Raw genomic sequence first — 18,054 nt, 5'->3', positions numbered from 1 at the left:
GACGTGACATTTTAGTGGTCGATGGCCAAGCCTCTTTAATATGCAAAACTTAAAAGAGTTAACTTTGTGCAAGCCAAATCCTGGCTCAAAGTATCTATTTTTAGCTGGGTTGTTAAGCCCAGGAAGAGGTATGCGTTTGAACGCAAGTCAAACGCCTTTAAGAGCTCTTAAGTATTCCGTACCAAAGTGCTTTCAAACCTGGGGAAAGTAAAATCACCACAATATATGCTAATGGTGCAGTTAGAAACAAACTTTATTGTTGCAGTTTGAAGTTATTTACACAATATAAATCTCTCGGAAAGGTACATGACTTCATTTAATCAGTGGTAGAAGGCCTTATAATAGCTTTAATAACATTTAGTTCAGAAGAAATGCAATTCACTCCAATGGGTAAATGATGCATCTAAACTCCACAACATACAAGAAGGGTCATGGGGACTTGTGGGGGGTATGACAGTGCTGGAAGGTGACAAAGGCTTATTTGTAAATGGAACTTATTTTATTCACAGGACAAATGGACTTGTGTTTAAAAGAACACTAGAAAATATGCAATAAAAAAAAAAAGGACACAAAACGGAATATATCCCTAATATGCTACGGCCCTGTTCCTGCAAGAGTTTAAAGGCTTTTAGATAGCTAGATTAAGAGGCTTGAGACAGAACCAATGAATCTAACTTTAAGTCATAATAAAGAAAGGTTGGATGCATTCTCGGTGCTGAGACTATTCAAAGCACTTGTGTACAAAGCAGCAGCATTTAACTACCACAGACTGCATCCGAGATACAAAATGTTAAAATGAACATTTAAAAAAAAAAATTCTTTCACACACTGAAGACTTGACACCTACCATTTTTTGATAACGCTTATGAATTACACACCACCAAAAGCTTAAAAACATACACCTTTTTTCAGCTTATGCTGCATTTTATGGTATTGTATACAATGTTTTTTGTTTCTCTTCCATGGTCTCTTTCATCTTGCATGGATCTCTATGTGGGGGGAAAGAAAAAAAAAAACCAACACACCACACACAACATAGAAAAAACATAGTTGCAATACCACAAAAATAGGCTGGTGCAGTACCTGAAGTTATTTCAGCGTTTATTTTCAAAGTTCATTAAGACTTCAAGTAGCATGGTTGCTTTCTAAATGTTCACACAACTTTTCATTTCCACCAGGTTCTCTCTCTGTCATCTCTCTACAAGCATCAACTCAAACATATTTGGGAACTCCATGAATTAGAGTTCCACAGTTCCACACCACAGGGACATCTGAGACAGCAGCTCAACAATTCTAGGTGGCTACAGAAACACCCAACACAAAACCTTGAACCAGAAGTTTGGTCATCTGGTGAAGCCTGGCCACCTGTTCTAAGGGCATAATGGGCTTCAGGCCCATTCCAGCCAGTTTTCTGACATTTCACAATAATAAAAAAAAAACCCTTTATTAAAGAATCTGCTGCAGAACACCACCTATACTATTAAATACACAGAAAAGCCCAACACACACCGAAGTGTTGCAAGTTGATCAACTGCCTAGGTGTTCTTTTTAATAATCTTTTCCAAATTTTTAATTCTTTAATAATCTTCTGGATTTCTTCCCTCTCCTCCCCAAGCTGACTGGTTTCCCAACCACAAGAACTTAAATCTCTGCAGATCAGACCAATTGGAAAAATCACTTAAGGGGAAAAAAAAAAAAAAAAAAAAATCAGGCAATGCTTTTTCCAGTCTCACCACATCACATAGATGGAGCATCTCCATACAACTGGCACGTGCACACATTTTGCGCGTTTCCCTTTCCACCCCCAGAGGTCTACAAGCCATAAAGTTTGGTTTCTTCTGAGATGTCCCATCTGGATTTGCATGGTTTCTCACTGCTGAGAGCCCCTTTCTTACAAGTTGCGCGGTCGGCTAATGGAACACCTACCTTGCACAAGACCAAAGGTCGTGGCTTTTTGTATCTTTCCCAACTCCTGAAAACAACCAGCTTGCAGCCCACAGCAATAAAAAGGGGAGAAAAGAATGAGCTGCGGGACTCGTCAGCCTTGCGTTACTTGAAGGTTTGATCAAATGCTTTCTGTTCTACAATTACAGCCTGCCTGGTGTGAAAGAGATGATAAGAGACAGTAGCTAATTCCAGTAGTTTAGTAATCTAGCACGCCTTCGAAGGCATCCAAGAACACAGTAAACAATACCAAAAAAAAATTCTTAACACAAATGAAGAATAGGCAGCCACCTCAAACGCTGACAGACACGGTCAACCTCCTCTACATGCTAGAGGAAGGACTACGCCAAGAAAGAGATTATATTCCACTGGGCTACAGAACAGAGTCTTGTTTAATCAGAAAGTTACTCAAAGTTGGTTTAAGATTTCTTTTGGTGGGAGTAACAAAATAATATTTTGTACGCTTTTGTTAGCTACCAAAGACTTCAAAAGAAATCTGAATGCCATTTTGAAACCAACTTTCCCCTTTACAATTTGCTCTTGTCCTTAAACCATACAAGTAAATAAGCGCATCCAATACCTCGCTAGATTAAAAAGCTTGAGTTTGTGTGAATTACTTCCTTTTACTTATATTTACTGAGCCCATCCCTCCTCTTGACCAATATTTCTTTGATAAACTCACTTCCCAGGACCCTAGTAACTTAAAGTAGCAACACTGATAAGCATGTGTACCTTTTGTCCGCCGCAGGTAAAGCTGCCAGGGTGTACAAACTGCATCAAAATCAATTTGTCAGATGGACAATGAGATTTGCACACCAATATTTTCCAGCAGAGTTATTAAACGCAGCAGTGACGAGAATAAACTGACAGCCTCAAGGACACTACGGAGCTCAAAACAGAGAGTGAAAAGCAACAGTAGTGAAATATAGTCAGGCAATTGGGGAAAACTATGCTTCGTTATGCCTACGCTTCCAAGATTAAAGGCCTCTTCAGAAAGGGACTTCCTAGACACAAAAATTCCGATGAGAAGTCACGTACTGACAAAATAAAACACCATTTTAGTCAGAAAGGAAATAGTGAGGATTAAAGTATGGAAAGGAAGCTTTTTATACACTTGTTTCCCCTAATGAAGTAGGGCTGTGGGCACAGGGAGGAAGGATAGGGAACGGCACACAGGGTAAATACCTCAGGTACGTTTCAAATAGTCTAAAGGGGCTACCAATAGCTCTAGTGTTGAGGAAAATGACTGGCAGAACTATTTTAGTGATTTGGGCATTTATTAAAAGCATTTACAAGTCAGCAACTAATCCTATCATAAGGTTATATCCACCAAAAACATTTAAGCTGGGGGACTTCTACCACAACTAACTCAATTGCTGTCACCACAGAAGCGCACACTTTTAAGAGTACTTCAATTCAACGTGCTTATGTTTAGAAGTCACCAGCATCCAAGAACGTATAGGAAATTTTTGGAAGTTTAAGTAATCAATTTTAACAGCCTTCCCTATACCACAGGTACTACATGTACCTCTGACACATAGTTTGCCCTATTATTAGAATAGACTTTCTCTTCACCTTAGTACTGTATAAATTCCTTTATTCCCAGAATCATTCCCAAGAGCAAGATGTCAAAAAAGCTAATGGGAAAAAAAAAAAAAAAGACACTGGATGCCCAAGGCTATAAATGGATACCTTAACATAAAACTATTACGCTCTGTTACAGGTCAAGTTAACAAAAGAAGTCTGCACACAGAGTTAGTTTTTTTCTTTACATCAAAATTTCTACAAAATAGGAGAGAATACAATGCAATACACAAGTCCATAAATGCAAGATACAGTACAATTCACACTAATTTACAAATGGTTATTTACACTGTTGTATATACATACACAGTCAGACCTGGTTAATGCAAATTTGTAAGTATTTTTAAAATGTAAATGAAGAAGCGTAAATGAAGAGAGTTGAAATTATGTGATAAAAGACTAGTTATCGTTCAGAAATCTTTAATGCTTAGATGACTTAAGAAATTAGGCATGGATTAGCCAGATCTGACTGCAGAAATGAGAAGAAAAAAATTCACACTGTTCTGCTTTACAAAAGCAACCAGGCCACTATGGTCTATTGACTTGATGCTATTTATGCAAGAATGCCGTTACTAATAATCCTTGTTATATTTACAATATATGTTTAACTACAGTAAGAATTATTAATTTTGGCATTCATGCCCTTAGCTTAACATAAAGGCAACAGAATATCTTCTTGGCAAGTCACAGTCAAAACTACTACAGGATGTTTCTAGAGCTCAGTCATCTTTTTGTCCTCCTTTAAATATCTTAACATTGCTACTAAAGAGACTGAGATGTATTAATTGAAATGAGTACACGTTCTCCAGTTTGGTGCTCTAGTACCTGATTTACATTCAGAATGTCCTGTATTCACAGTTTCAAGCTACCTTATAATCTGCAATGCTATTGCAAACTACTGCTTCAAACTTAACACACCTGTAGATACTCCTTAGCGAGTGAGAATATCCGAGTGCTACTGGCTCAAACGGATGTGGAACAAGGCCCATGGTAACTGGCGTTTCATTTCAGAAAAAAGTTTTACAGTATTTCCTCAGAATTTATCAGGAATTGTTTTAATCTGCGCTTGTCTTGTAATGAAAGCTGATGCAAAGCAGCATTTAAGTGTGTAAAATGGATTTCGACATGCAAAATGAAAGCCTCTACCAGTACTGCAAAGTCAACCACTGTAACCTGTGATAATCCTTGTGCTTCTTCGAAGTGGCTCAGGAAAAGCTTGCAGTATTTACTATCTGCTTCAAAGTGCTTTTATGGGATTCAGCGGAGCTTCGCTCCACAAGAATGAGATTGAGCTGCACTCATGAAGAGCTTTGGTTCTGCAGAAGCAAGCTTCCACTCCTACAGTTATTGCTACTTGAGCTATAAAAACAAAAATACTACCGAAAAAAATTACACTAACTCCAAACTTAAATAGTACTGGTACCTGAAAAGGGAATGTGTTTTGCCAACTGTTGGGAAAGTCAGGATCTGTCAAGTGTTGGATTTCTTAAGACCAAGTGAACTTCACAACCTTTTTCAAATATTTCACAAATACAAAGCAACACTGCCAGAAATAAAGCCATCACTTGAAGAAAACAGTAATAAGAGTTCAAAAAAATCTTTATCAATCTTACTTCCGAGCAGATCTTACTGAACTTAAAGGGACTACCAAGACAGCAGGGTATTATGCAACATATGTCAATAAAATCAATAGGGAGAAAGTACAGAAAATTAAAGTCTTCAGTGCTTGCATGAGCTCTAGCAACATCCTTTAAAACTGCTACGAAGGAAAACAGAAATACAAATGTCTATTTTCACTATTTGTTTCTATTTAACTACCAAGAAAATTTGTCCAGTATAGTAGCCTCCAGCTAACAAACGCTAGTGGAAAATGGTTACCTAATTTCAAGTTACAAAAAAATCCCAGTTCTCCCATTTGTATTAGGACTTCTAAGGTACTGACGGGGGGAGGGGGGTAACAGAGAAACACTCAGAGATTAATATAAACAAGTTAAGAGGAAAAAAATCCCAAACCTTGCTTTTGTAAAATAACAGAATGCCATTCAAAATGGTCTTTTAAGGTGAAAATTTTTCATTCACATCAGTTTTCTTTGTCCTGAATCAATCCAAGCTTTTGTAAAGCACATATGTATATATGTGTGTGCATATATACACATACATACACAACAGTGTGCCATAAAGCGATTTTGAATAAATATCTTTGCTGGAGTCCGTACAACAGACTCCCCATAATATTTACTCTTCAGATAAGTTTGTGTTTGCACGTGTATATGCACACACACAGACTTTGTACACGTGGGCACTTATGTGACCAAAGTGCAAAGTTTTTCAGAGTATAATGAGAGTTGAGTACGTGCCTGCCCAACTCCGCACTGCATTGTTGGGTTTTATTTTTCTGTTGTGGGTTTCTTCCCCTCCTGCCCCCCTCACCCCCTTTCAGATTTTAAAGCCTCTTTTCCACTCCATACATTGTTTTGTTAAGTAAACATTTTCTTTTCAATTCACATTTTGTAATCCAGACCATTCTTGGTATAATAGCCTTAAGAAACAAGAAAATGTGTGTGATGATCAAAGCCCCGTTGTTCAAGTCATACACTTCTCCCATGTTATCCTTCAAACCGGAGACTTTGAAAAGTAATTTGCTGCAGCAGAAAAAAAAAAAACCAAAACAAAACCAAACCAAGATAAGAGACATACCAGAATTCGCAACTACAGGACCAAGCATTTAAGACTATAATCCAAGGCTAGAAGATGACAAAGCAGAAAGATGTCAACAATACATGAACTGTAAACCTAAGTGTCTTGCTCCCCAGTGCAACAGGATCTCTGTTCACTAATCTTCAGTTCAATAGTCCAGTCTGCTAGATACTGCTGAAGCACATCAAATACAGAGAACAGAATAGTGTTCAAATTTAGAATCAAGTTTCAAAAAGGAATAGAGACTTGGAATAGTGGTCTTTTGCTTTAAAAGTACACTAAATAAACAAACAGCTTTCCCACAGAAGTTAGAGATGGTGCACTGTCCATCTAACACTATGATGGTACGTATCCTCAAAGAATCTGGTGTCCACAGAACTCTCACATTTCTACAGCTTAACGCATCAAGAAGGAAAAATCAAAGCGTTATTTATCATTTCAGCAAGTTGGTTGATTCTCATACAAAATAAAAGTACCATCATATAGAAAGCTACCTTTTTCTTTTTAAAAAGAAAGAGGGGGAAAAATAAAGATCATCCTAATCTTTTTCCCTAGTTACAGCACACTAGTGATCCCACGAGTCTATTATCACTCATATTTTGCTTGTATACATCTAAAATATTCTCTGACCATGTTTTCTTTAATATAAGTTAATGCAACTTCAATAAAATAAGTTGTTAAACAAATCCTTTGGAACAACTTCACTGTCTGCACCCAACTTTTACAAAAACTGATGAAAGCAGCAATGGAATCATGTTAAACTTATAATAAATAATTCACATACAACATATGTTAAATTACAAAGAAGGATTAAATTGCCATTTCTACAACTTTTTATAGATTTAGCAAGTTTCTAATCCGTTTTATATCAACAGCAGTACGTATGCTCTTCATATTAAATTTAACATTGAAGGACTGTTTAGAGGCATTATTTATAAAGCAAGAACCACCAAGTGAGCATTACAGAACTTCAACAAATGTTTAGCTTTTTTCCAGTATCTGTTCTCAGAAAAGATTCAGGGGTTGTCTATCCATTTGGTAAAGTTTCTTCCTCTTCATTACTCAGGAAGAGTTAGTGTCATGACCTCCAGCTTCATTTTGAAATACTGGTTAAACCGAACAATTGCATACCTATTCGAAGGGAGAGAGAGACAGAGAGATTTGAAGTTAAGAGCAGATAACTCCTTACATAAAGACAGCCGTGCTAGGTAGAACTAGTCACAAGTCCACCTACCCCCGTACCCTGTTTCCAGCATTGACCATTACCAGCTGCCAAAGGAAGAAATTAACAGAGCCACCGTATCATGGTACTTCCTCACCCCCACACACTACGGTTTGCAAAACAGATGCTGTTCTGGGATTATCAAAGGTGGTGGTTTTGTGTTTAATAGCTCTTAACAGACTGTCCAACAATCAACAACTACAATTCCAAAGAAATCTGATCTTGACCATTGCGAGAACGACACTTCATTCAAAACTGATGTGGTTTTGGGTTCTACAACCTGTGCTTTAACTTGTCTTTTTGTGCCATCTAGCGGTTACTAACAAGTACTTTTACTTGACAATAGTCACATGAAGAAATTCACATTTGTCTCATGTACAAAATGACACAACTAAGCCCAGTAAACTGGCTTAGTCAGAGCAAAAAATTCTAAAGTGTTATCTTTTCCCAAGCAAAATGATTAATTTTATCACCTTGCCAAGTCCCCAGTTGAGAGATTAGTTCCCCTGCTTGTTGTTATGAAAGACCATTAAAAAAAAAAAAAATGCCAAAGACACACATCTACCTGAAACACACTATTGGCCAGCATCTCAGGAAACAGAACTTAACATTCATTGGCATTACAAAGACTCTTTAAAAAAAAAAAAAAGATTAGAAATTTCCAAGATCAACACTCCATGCAATAAAAAGTAAACAAGCTCTTTTGTGCAAGAGCCCCATTTCCTGACTCTTGCACAGCTGGAAACACAGGTCTTCTGTCTGACAGGTAGCACACCACACTGACCAACTTGGCTTTTATGTCTCTGTCTCTCCCACAAAACAAACAAACAAAAAACAAACAAACAACAAAAACCACAAAAACACCCCACCACACTCAATGCCGCAAAACATTTACTCCTCTAGTTATGCTTCTTGCCTTGTTAAGCATGTTTTTTAGCCCTGGGGTACATACTAATTTAGGGAACTTTCAGCAACAAAAAGCAGACAGATAGCTTTTATCATCTTGTTTTCTCTTAAAAATTAAGAGTTCTAGTATGATCAAATAAATCAGGTCTGTTGCTCAGACCTCAGATTTTCTGATAGCTGGGGTGTGGGACTAGATGGCCCCACAGGTTCCTTTCCAGCCTCAAGCATTCTACGATTATATGGAGCAAACAAACTTACCCTAGAAAATCAAAGTCAATGGTGGAATATTTGGCTTGAATTAGAGCCCACAATCCCCAAAAGAAGTGGGAAGCCTGAAAGAAAAAAAAGTTATTAGCAAAAGGTTAACATTATCCAATGTATAAACATATTCTCACATTGAGACAAAGAGTTATCTACAAGAAAACTCTCAAACTTCAATCTTTTTGTAAAGTTATTTGATACCTCTTTACTGAAGAGACTGGTAAACAAGTATTATAGAATTAATTACTGGCAATCGGAGGAGTAAATACATTGGCCTCCTGACTCTACACATGGCGCTTTTTAAAAAAATAACGTTGCATTTATGAAATAGGGCATCTATTGAATAGACTATCGTAAAACAAGATACACCACATTAAAAAAATGCACAGAAACGTGACTATTTCCACTGTTACTAATTAAATATATATTATTCTACATGCATTCAACTCTAGTGTAAATATGAAATTCCTTTTTAATCTTTTATATTACAACCCTTTAGAGCAATTATAACTACAGCTCACTTTCACTACTGACTTGGACAAAGAGATATGATCTGTAGATACACAAGACAACCTCTAACTCATCAGCATTTACACAAATTTCTCATCTGTTCCAAACTTACTTCCATTATGAGTCCAGATATGTAGTCAGATTGAAACTACGGATTACATTATGATACAATTGTTAGCATACTTCAAAAGAACAAACATATGAACTTGATAGTCTCCCTGTGGACGACATTTCTGGACCACCCAGGTTACAAGCGATATACTTCATACTTCTGTTTGGTAAATAACTGCTTACAGTAATTACCTAAATGGCTTCCCGAAGCTTGCATGTAACACTTTACCAGAAGTGTAGAAGACACATGTGTGCACACACTCCTGAAAATACATTGAAATGACAACTACTATAGGTACATGTGCATTTTTCTTGTACCTCTAGTTTAGAGAGCTTCACCTGACAGTGAGCAGTTTGGTATTTTACACCAGCATCCATTAACTTGAGTTCGTATTTGCTCTTAACAAAGCTTCCCACATTGACTGACACAAGTGTTTGGCAGTATTTGTGCTTCATGTGTGGTCTATAGGCAGGTCTCGAGCTGTTCTCTAAACAGAACTCTATCCTCTTAAAACATTAGTATGATCATAGTTTAAAACTGACAAAACAATGCTATATATTTTAAAACAGACCACCAGCCTACTTGACTGCAGATCTGATTTTCCTAAATGAACGGGACAGCTGAAGTTACTGTTCAGTCGACAGTTCAATTGAGAGTTGAAGTTAACTGTTACTGACAGTAACAGTTAATACATATTTTTAAAAGAATAACAGCGAACAAGCTAGTATTTTTTAAGGGCTTGTTTAATAATCATTTTCCTAGAACATGAACTGCATTTCCTCACTGCAACTATCAGCTTTTTGCCAGAAAACTGAAGATGTTACAGTAACAGAGTTGTGCTTGGATTAGTCAGAGGACTTAAATAAGGCCAAACCGGCTTCTTAGCCTTAGTCCTCCCAGGAATAGTTTAGTATGTCATTCTTCAGGAGATAGCAAAATAAAGTTATCTAGCTGTTGGGTAAAAGGCACTTTTGCTGTAACGTTTCCTGTTACATTCTCTAGGCAAAGCAAGATCAGAGATAGTGGGGCAAAGCGTAACAAAAATAATGTGAATCTGTAAAGTATCTTCAGAAATCACACAGAGATAAAAACCTCAGGGGGGGCGGGGGCGCACATTGGGGAAGACATTTACCTCCAAACTACTTCTCACAGTATACATAATTGGAGCATTCAAGAACACAATGCAACACCTATTTGACTTATTCTACCTCCATGAATTACACTTGATGTGTTTTTTTTCCTCTGAAGGACAAGGCACCAAAGCCAGGTAAAATTTTTCTGAAGGCAGATAAAAATTTAACATGCTCCACCCTTTCAAAGGGAATGAACTAGGGAGTGAACTTTTACATCCAAAGTCTGGGTAAGACACCCTGACAGACAAGAGACAGCTTATAATGCACAAAATGCAGAAGGAGCGTGGAGAAGACTTACACAGCCAGCCCCGGCACTCTACAGAAATGCAAAGCTTCAGGGAACCACAGGAGACTACCTGTGTGACTTTATGTGCTCTTTGTTACAATTTGAACCACTAAGGTGAACAAAACCAAACGTGAAAGCAACTTCCCGCTTGCCAAGACACCGCAGGCAAGGTAAGAGTTACGGTAGTACTGAAAGACTCTAGAGTGACCTAATTACCTGTTTAAAAAAAGTTACAAAAACTCCAAAAGCATCCAAATTTTACTTTAACAAAATTTTATCACCTCACTTTAAAAAAGCTTTTAAAGTCAGACGATTTTTAGGTCTTCATGAAGCACACTACCTTGCTCTTCTGTCTTCTTACTATTACAAGAAAAAATTCAACACAAACCTAACACAAGCTCTAGCAAACTCAGGAACTTGACAGACCAATAAACAGCCAACAGAAATACCTGCTAAAAGCTCACCTCATTTTCTGCATGTTCAGTGCCTCTTTCACAAGAAATAGTCTACAGAGAATTTTTAAGACACAACATAAGAGAAAGTTTCCATAGAACAACCTGAAGAAGTTTTTCTTCACATACCACAGCACTCAGACACTGGCAATTACATTTCTCCATAGGGTAGCAGGCTTCTCTACAACATTTAATATATTCTAATCAACAGTTTGTTATTTACCAGTGCAAACTGATTGACTTGGACATATAGAACTTCAACTTCTTTTTCACTGACTTCTGTGCCAAATCCTTTATATTCTTTGTAGGCCTCAAGGTAAGATCGCAGCCATTGTTCCTGTAATTTTCTGTTAGGATAAAGGCTGTAGTCTACCTCATTTACTCCTAGAAAAAGAAAAAAAATACCTATTAGAACCTTACGGTGTCTAAAAAGACCAGTAGGATCACATTACTGGACTACTTGCCCCCTCCTCACCCCCTACACGTGCACAAATTAACATGGACAAACATCAGTGGTTTTTACTTTGACCTGATTTTATCAGTTACACGTTGGCAAGAATTTCTCACACATGAATGAGAGCGTTCCACATAGCCGAAAGGTCTATCCTGTATGCTTTCAGCCACATACATATTCTACTTGTATTTTGAAACTGAACAAGTTTGGCTTAGAGAGAAGCCTCAATAAAAAGCATTTGCATTATGAAACCAAAGCCCTCCCATACTTATCAAATATTACACGTTTAATAGGAAAAGGGACTTGTAAGGGACAATGTTTTTGCCCTGTTTTACTGGAGGTGCTTAGTCACAGGCCATAGGGAGTCTGCCAGGTGTCCCAAACCTGGATTACAGTCCACTCTCACTAGCTATCATTCACAGAGGATTTGGGAATTCTCTTTAAGTCTTTACTTTACAAACACTGCAATTGCCTAGCAACTAAACTCTTTCCTGTGTCACATCCACTCAAATTTAGATTTAAAAAAAAAAAAATCAGATTTTTACTGGATGGATAAACAGCAGAGGTGAGGCACAACTGTTCTCCATAGGCAAAAAAAAAAGTCTCTGTGTGTTTAGTCTTCTTACTGCACTTGCTCCTTAAATATGTAGTCAGACTCTCAGAAGAAGTCCGAGATGAAAAATCAAAAAGCCTCTCAAATATATTTTATAAAGAATTTAACTTGCTGTCCTGGTTTCGCCTGGGATAAAGTTAACTTTCTTACTAGCAGCTGGTGTAGTGCTATGTTTTGGATTTAGGATGAGAATAACATTGACAACACGCTAATGCTTTTAGTTGTTGCTAAGCAGTCAAGGCCTTTTTCTGCTTCTTATACCAGCTTGCCAGCAAGCAGCCTGGGAGCGCACAAGGAGCTGGGAGGAGATACAGCTGGGACAGCTGACCCCAACTGACCAAAGGGCTATTCCATACCATACGATGTTATGTTCAGCATATAAAGCTGGGGGAAGAAGGAAGGGGGATAACATTCAGAGTTACGGCATTTTGTCTTCCCCAAGTAACTGCTACACATGATGGCGCCCTGCTTTCCTGGAGACGGCTGAACACCTGCCTGCCGATGGGAAGTAATGAATGAATTCCTTGTTTTGCTTTGCTTGTGTGTACAGCTTTTGCTTTACTTAAACGGTCTGGTCTTTATTTCAATCTATGAGTTTTCCTTATTTTTTCCAATTCTTCTCCCCATCCCACTGGCAAGGGTGGGGAGGTGAACAAGCAGCTGCATGGTCCTAGTTGCCAGCTGGGGTTAAACCACGACACTTGCTCTTCAAATACTTAAATTAACAAGTATTAACTCCAATGTTTTTTAAGTTACCTAGACTTACACACGCAGTTTGTGAAACAACTGGTAGATTAAGACCCCTAAATTCACAAAATTACACTTTCCATCTATACTGATTATCTAGGTTTTTCCTGTTGCCCCATCTTCTGAAAAAACACAGCATACACTCAAGGTTATTTTTATGGAGCAAGTGGAATGAGCATTCACTGAAATGACTCAGTGGTCTGAGTCTCTGTTTCATCATTTCACACAAGGATGCTGTGAAAGCTGCGAGTTCTGTATTTATCTAACTCTGCCAAAACTTAGGACATGTTGTTCCCATTTCTGGGTTAGCAGAGCTGCAAAGGAAGGGTATAACTGGCCTGCAAGACGAGACATTAACACATTTTTATACCATCAGATGAACAGCTATATACACGTATCTAGATATACAGATAGAGAAAAAGACAATATGCTAGAATGAGTTTTTACAAAAGCAGTTTAGCTTTACCCCAGAAATCCAATTTTTACCTGCAAATTCATTGAAGTGATTTCCAATGTCATAAGCCAGGTAGTTGTATCCAGAGTACTCATAGTCTATGAACTGCACATCACCTATGTGAGACACAACAGCAGCTACATCAGAGCCTGTATCAAATGAAGTCACAGCCCTAATCCTTTGGTATCCTTTGAAGTTTAAGGGAAAAAAACAAAACAAAACCACACACCCATCTTACTTGTGCCCCGTTGTGCGCACTCAAGACATTCCAGGGTAAGGCTGTGATTTTTATGGTATGAGATTTACTTGAACATTCACATTCAAGAAAGCTCTTATATAATTACTTAGAACTTACAGTTCTCTATTTTTAAACTCTGCATAGCAGAATTTCAATTTTAACTTCTACCACATGAGGGCATCCTTTACTTTCAAAATAAGAAATACAGTAGAGGATCCTTTATTTAAATTTTATGTAGAAATAGCAAGTCAATTTTTCCCCGACTTAAGAAACAACAACCCTGTTTAATTCTCACACAAGCGTGCAACCACAGTGGACTAACACATTGCAACATGTTGATATTCCCTGCTTCCTCCAGCTGCACTTAGAAAGCAAGGCTATTTGTAATTCTTGCTTTTTTTAGATGGCTTAAACTAGTCTCAGGAAACCATGAGACAATCCTCATTCTTGAAATTATAAAACTACGTAGTGTTATGTAAACAAGGACTGATAAAGCAGCAGACAGCCCCAGATGTTTTAAAATTACATTTACCTATAGTGAAGCTGGGGAAGATGCTTCACTCCATTGTGAAGCATTGTGTAAAACAGCATTGAACCTGCTCAAGAATGTCTATGCTATATCAAACAGTCAAGACGTTAAGAAGATAGATTAGGTAAAACTAGAGCACTTGTATTTTAAAGGAAACCTGCAAAATTACTAAAAATATCACAAAAGGAAGCAATGGGTTAACTTAAGAGCTGTCTGCACTAGAACATTAAAATCTACAACCTTACATTTCCTACTGCTATGCTGAAATGGGTAGTTTTCACAGTTGGACTCTTCTCCCTTTCTACACCCATTCTTTCCATGGGTAACTGCAGATTTACTCAATAAAAACATATTCCTTCTATCACAATGAACAATCTTCTTAGCATGACTTAAAACATCTTACAGATACTAGAGCTAACTATCAGAACTTCAGGTCAAAAAAAAAAAGTAAATCAAGAATAATGTTAAGTACGTTATGCATTTCCTAGACTAAGGATTTTAAGTGGCTGATACACTGCCTCAAGATTTAGGAATAGATATTGCACATATCAAATACAACAAGTTACCACAGAACAACTTTGTCAGAAGCGTTCCTTGTATCTATGCAGTTCACATTTACCGCATTTGAAATACTAACACATTAATGTTTTCCAGATGGATAAATCTTCTTGTCTAAGCACTTATAGTGGAAGTTAAACTCCACGACACAAACAAAATCACTTCATCACAATCCTCCAAGTCAGAGTTTACCCTTACTTCCACAGAAAGAGGGGATTGCTTACCAAGGTTATGAGGTTAAACCTTTTAGGCTCTGACAAACCAACATGAAAATGGCCTGCAGAGTAGCAAGCTCCTCCCAGGAAAATCTTGTTGGCAACGGAAAATTGAGGTTCTCTAGAACTCTGAAGGGACAAGAAATTTTACAGCAGCTGCAACCAAGATCTTATAATATTGTCACAGATTAGTTTCTGCCACTGCTTGACTGGCAGATTCAGTCAAGATTCATACTTGTATACGCTTGCATTTCCCACTGGTTCTGTAGTACTACTTTTTAAAAGAAATACCTCTAAGGTACAAGCCAGTCAAAATACACAGCCCAACCCTGGTTAATATTCTGTTACACAACTGACCTCCTGAACTTGCCCCCCTATACACACCCCCAAACATTAGATATTGCTTGTATTCAGACAGTTTTCCTTGTTCCACCAGGTAAAATACAAACATATCAGTTAAAAGTCTACTTTGCAAATATCAACATAAGAAATACTTTAAATTTCTTTCACATTCAAATGTCATCTTGAGTATACCTATGTGCTATTAAGTATTTTAAAGTACAGCTAACATTTAAAACTTACTTCCAGATATAAAAAAAATATTAGGTACAATAAGAAATTGAATCTAACAGGATACAAATGAGGCTGTTACCAGGCTCTCTGCTATGGTGAGATGCATGTGAATAAGTGATGTGATAAACCTCCAGTCAGTGCACAAGTAGCACAGTGCATGCCACCACAAGGCAGCAACAATGGCATACCTAATCCGTAGCAGGTGAATAAAATATGGCAAACTCACATTCAGTAAGACAAAAGTTTAAAGTTAAAAAGTCCTGCATTTTTACTGATCTCTTTCAGACTTATGCCACTGTGGAACTCAACCGTAAATTTAATTTTTCATGAAAGGTCCAAAATAAAGATCATAGAATCTTCATGGTTGGAAAGGACCTTTGAGATGCTCAGTTCTTTCCGTGAAACTGAAAGAAAGCAAAAACTGCAAGCTTGCTACTTCATAAATGCATACATGTCTCGGCTACCTTGCTTTAGAAGCAGAAGAGACTTTGCATTAATTGTTTAAATATCCACAGTACTATAAGTTACTTTTAAGATTTACTGCAGTTCATAAAGGAATGCCACTTTTAAAAGATACAGCTTACACTAGTAGTCAAAGCAGATAGCTTTTATTTTGAGGTTTTTAATAAGTACAGAGAATTTGGACATCCCACTGATTTCACTGGGAGCAGGCAGACCAACAAAAGACACTTGTCTAAGCACATTTGTATTTTATTGATGTGAGAAGTGATTTAAAACTAATCTCTATCATCTCTGTGGAGAAGGTACTGTTATCAATGGGAGTAGAGACATCAAGAGTATTGAACATTTCAAGTTGAAACACACTCCTTTCATCAAGGTGTCTACTAGCGTAGAGAACATGCAATGTAATTTATGAAAACTACATAAAAGACACAAAATGGAATACATGTTGTGTTACATACACCAGAAATTAAATTTTTAAACAGATCCAAGCAGTAGTCAAGAGGACATCTGTTAGATCTCCTCAGGGAACCGAAAGGTAGGAGGGTAATGACACTTCTGTTTCTAGCTGCTCTTCACTTTTAATGTTTTAATAAGGTAAGCACTTCCAATGTGCAAGTCCTAGCTGAAGTTACCACAGCAGAATGATGTATCCTGAGTTCCGTCCCATCCTGCTCATCGGGTGAGCCACTCAGGCCCTAGAAGACAGCTTCAGTAAAAGACAATTGTCTATGCTATGAACATACTTGAAAATTCACAAATGGGTCATGTACCCAACGAATAATTTTAGCTATAAATACCCAATATACCTTTGCCAAAAAATTAAAAAAAAAAACAAAACGGTTTTTAGATCAAAACCAGAAGCCTTAAACATACCTCAGTCTTCAGAAGCACTGAGCACCCACAGACTCCTACCAAAGATCATAGAAAACATTGGGTAGGCAGAGGGAATAAACAAAACAAAACTAGCCATCTACCTACACACTTCCTGGCAGGTGATTTTAATACATTCAAAAAGAGCACATACAGATATAGAAAAAAGAATACTGATACTTGGTCTTACTGAATAGCAAGTATTTGAATACTCTTAAAAACATAAGGTATTTTTAGAAACTCCCAGGTCACATCGGGAAAAAAAAAAAACAGCACCAAACTTCAAGAGTGTTAGAACAAAGTCTATAAATAAGCAGTACCAGGCATCAAGCATATTTTGACTATCTTGATGCCCAAACTGTAATTAAGAGCAATGTGAAGCTTTGAGTTATATCCTTTAAAGGGTAGTTCACATTGATAATTGTAAGTTATGTAAAGTAACACTTGCAAATTTTCATATCCTGAGTGACTACAAACGGACATTAACAAAACAGCAAGAGGCACAGTTCTCTCAGTCACAGCATGAACAAATTCAAATAAGGTGAGCGACACTCCATTAAACGAAGCTAACACTCAACATGTTATTCCAGTCTCATAAATAAAATTTAAGGACATGAGACTGATTCTTCTTAAAAGCAGTACGTGGCACAGCTATGATTTTTCTTTCAAGTCTGAAAATTTAACATGGATTTAATGCAGAGGGCAAGTCTAAAGCAAAGCACTGGGACAGCCAGAGTCATTCTAACTGCACGGGACAGGAGTCCTAGTATCTGTTGATAGTCTACAGCTTAACACACACCTAGATGCACCCACCCTGTGCCTAGCAAGTGTGCAAATTAAGCATTCACAAAGTAAATACAGTGTTGCTAAAACGAATAAATGAGTTATTTTGTTGGTGTCAGCTTCTGAAAAGCCAGATAAACACTACCAGCTTCGCTCAACCTTTACTGGTGAGAGGGAAAAAAAAAAAATAGCAGTTAATCTGGAAGACCGAGTCTCTCTCTTCAGTTCCACCTTAGGGTGACCCAAGGTCTTTTTGATACACAGGACTCTTTCTACATGAAAGGGTAAATTTAGTAAGAGTACAGCATCAAAGCTGTTGTTAACTACCTTCATACAGTTCAATGTCATTCCTAATGAAGTACGTCTTTAAAGATTCTATTTGCAAAATTATCTGCATACCAATAAAAGCTTTTGCTCTGCTAAAGAGAATTCCAGCAACACATGTTTT

At 37.4% G+C, this 18,054-nt stretch overlaps 1 protein-coding gene across 1 annotated transcript in view; it reads right to left on the bottom strand.

Moving 5' to 3' along the window:
• Positions 1-235: 235 nt before the first annotated feature.
• Positions 236-18,054, bottom strand: part of ETNK1 (ethanolamine kinase 1) — a 36,467-nt gene continuing 18,648 nt past the window's right edge. Inside the window, exons 5-8 of the mRNA XM_054208926.1 lie at positions 13,408-13,491; positions 11,331-11,491; positions 8,612-8,685; positions 236-7,356 (exon numbers count right to left, since the gene is read on the bottom strand). Of these exons, the coding sequence (XP_054064901.1) occupies positions 7,284-7,356; positions 8,612-8,685; positions 11,331-11,491; positions 13,408-13,491 (392 nt within the window). The 3' untranslated portion in view covers positions 236-7,283. The remainder of the gene's footprint in view (positions 7,357-8,611; positions 8,686-11,330; positions 11,492-13,407; positions 13,492-18,054) is intronic.

This window comes from Rissa tridactyla, chromosome 1 (genome assembly GCF_028500815.1).
Source record: "Rissa tridactyla isolate bRisTri1 chromosome 1, bRisTri1.patW.cur.20221130, whole genome shotgun sequence".
Classification (NCBI taxonomy): domain Eukaryota; kingdom Metazoa; phylum Chordata; class Aves; order Charadriiformes; family Laridae; genus Rissa; species Rissa tridactyla.
Note: the sequence above shows the minus strand (reverse complement) of the source record. Positions and strands in the feature narration are given on the sequence as shown.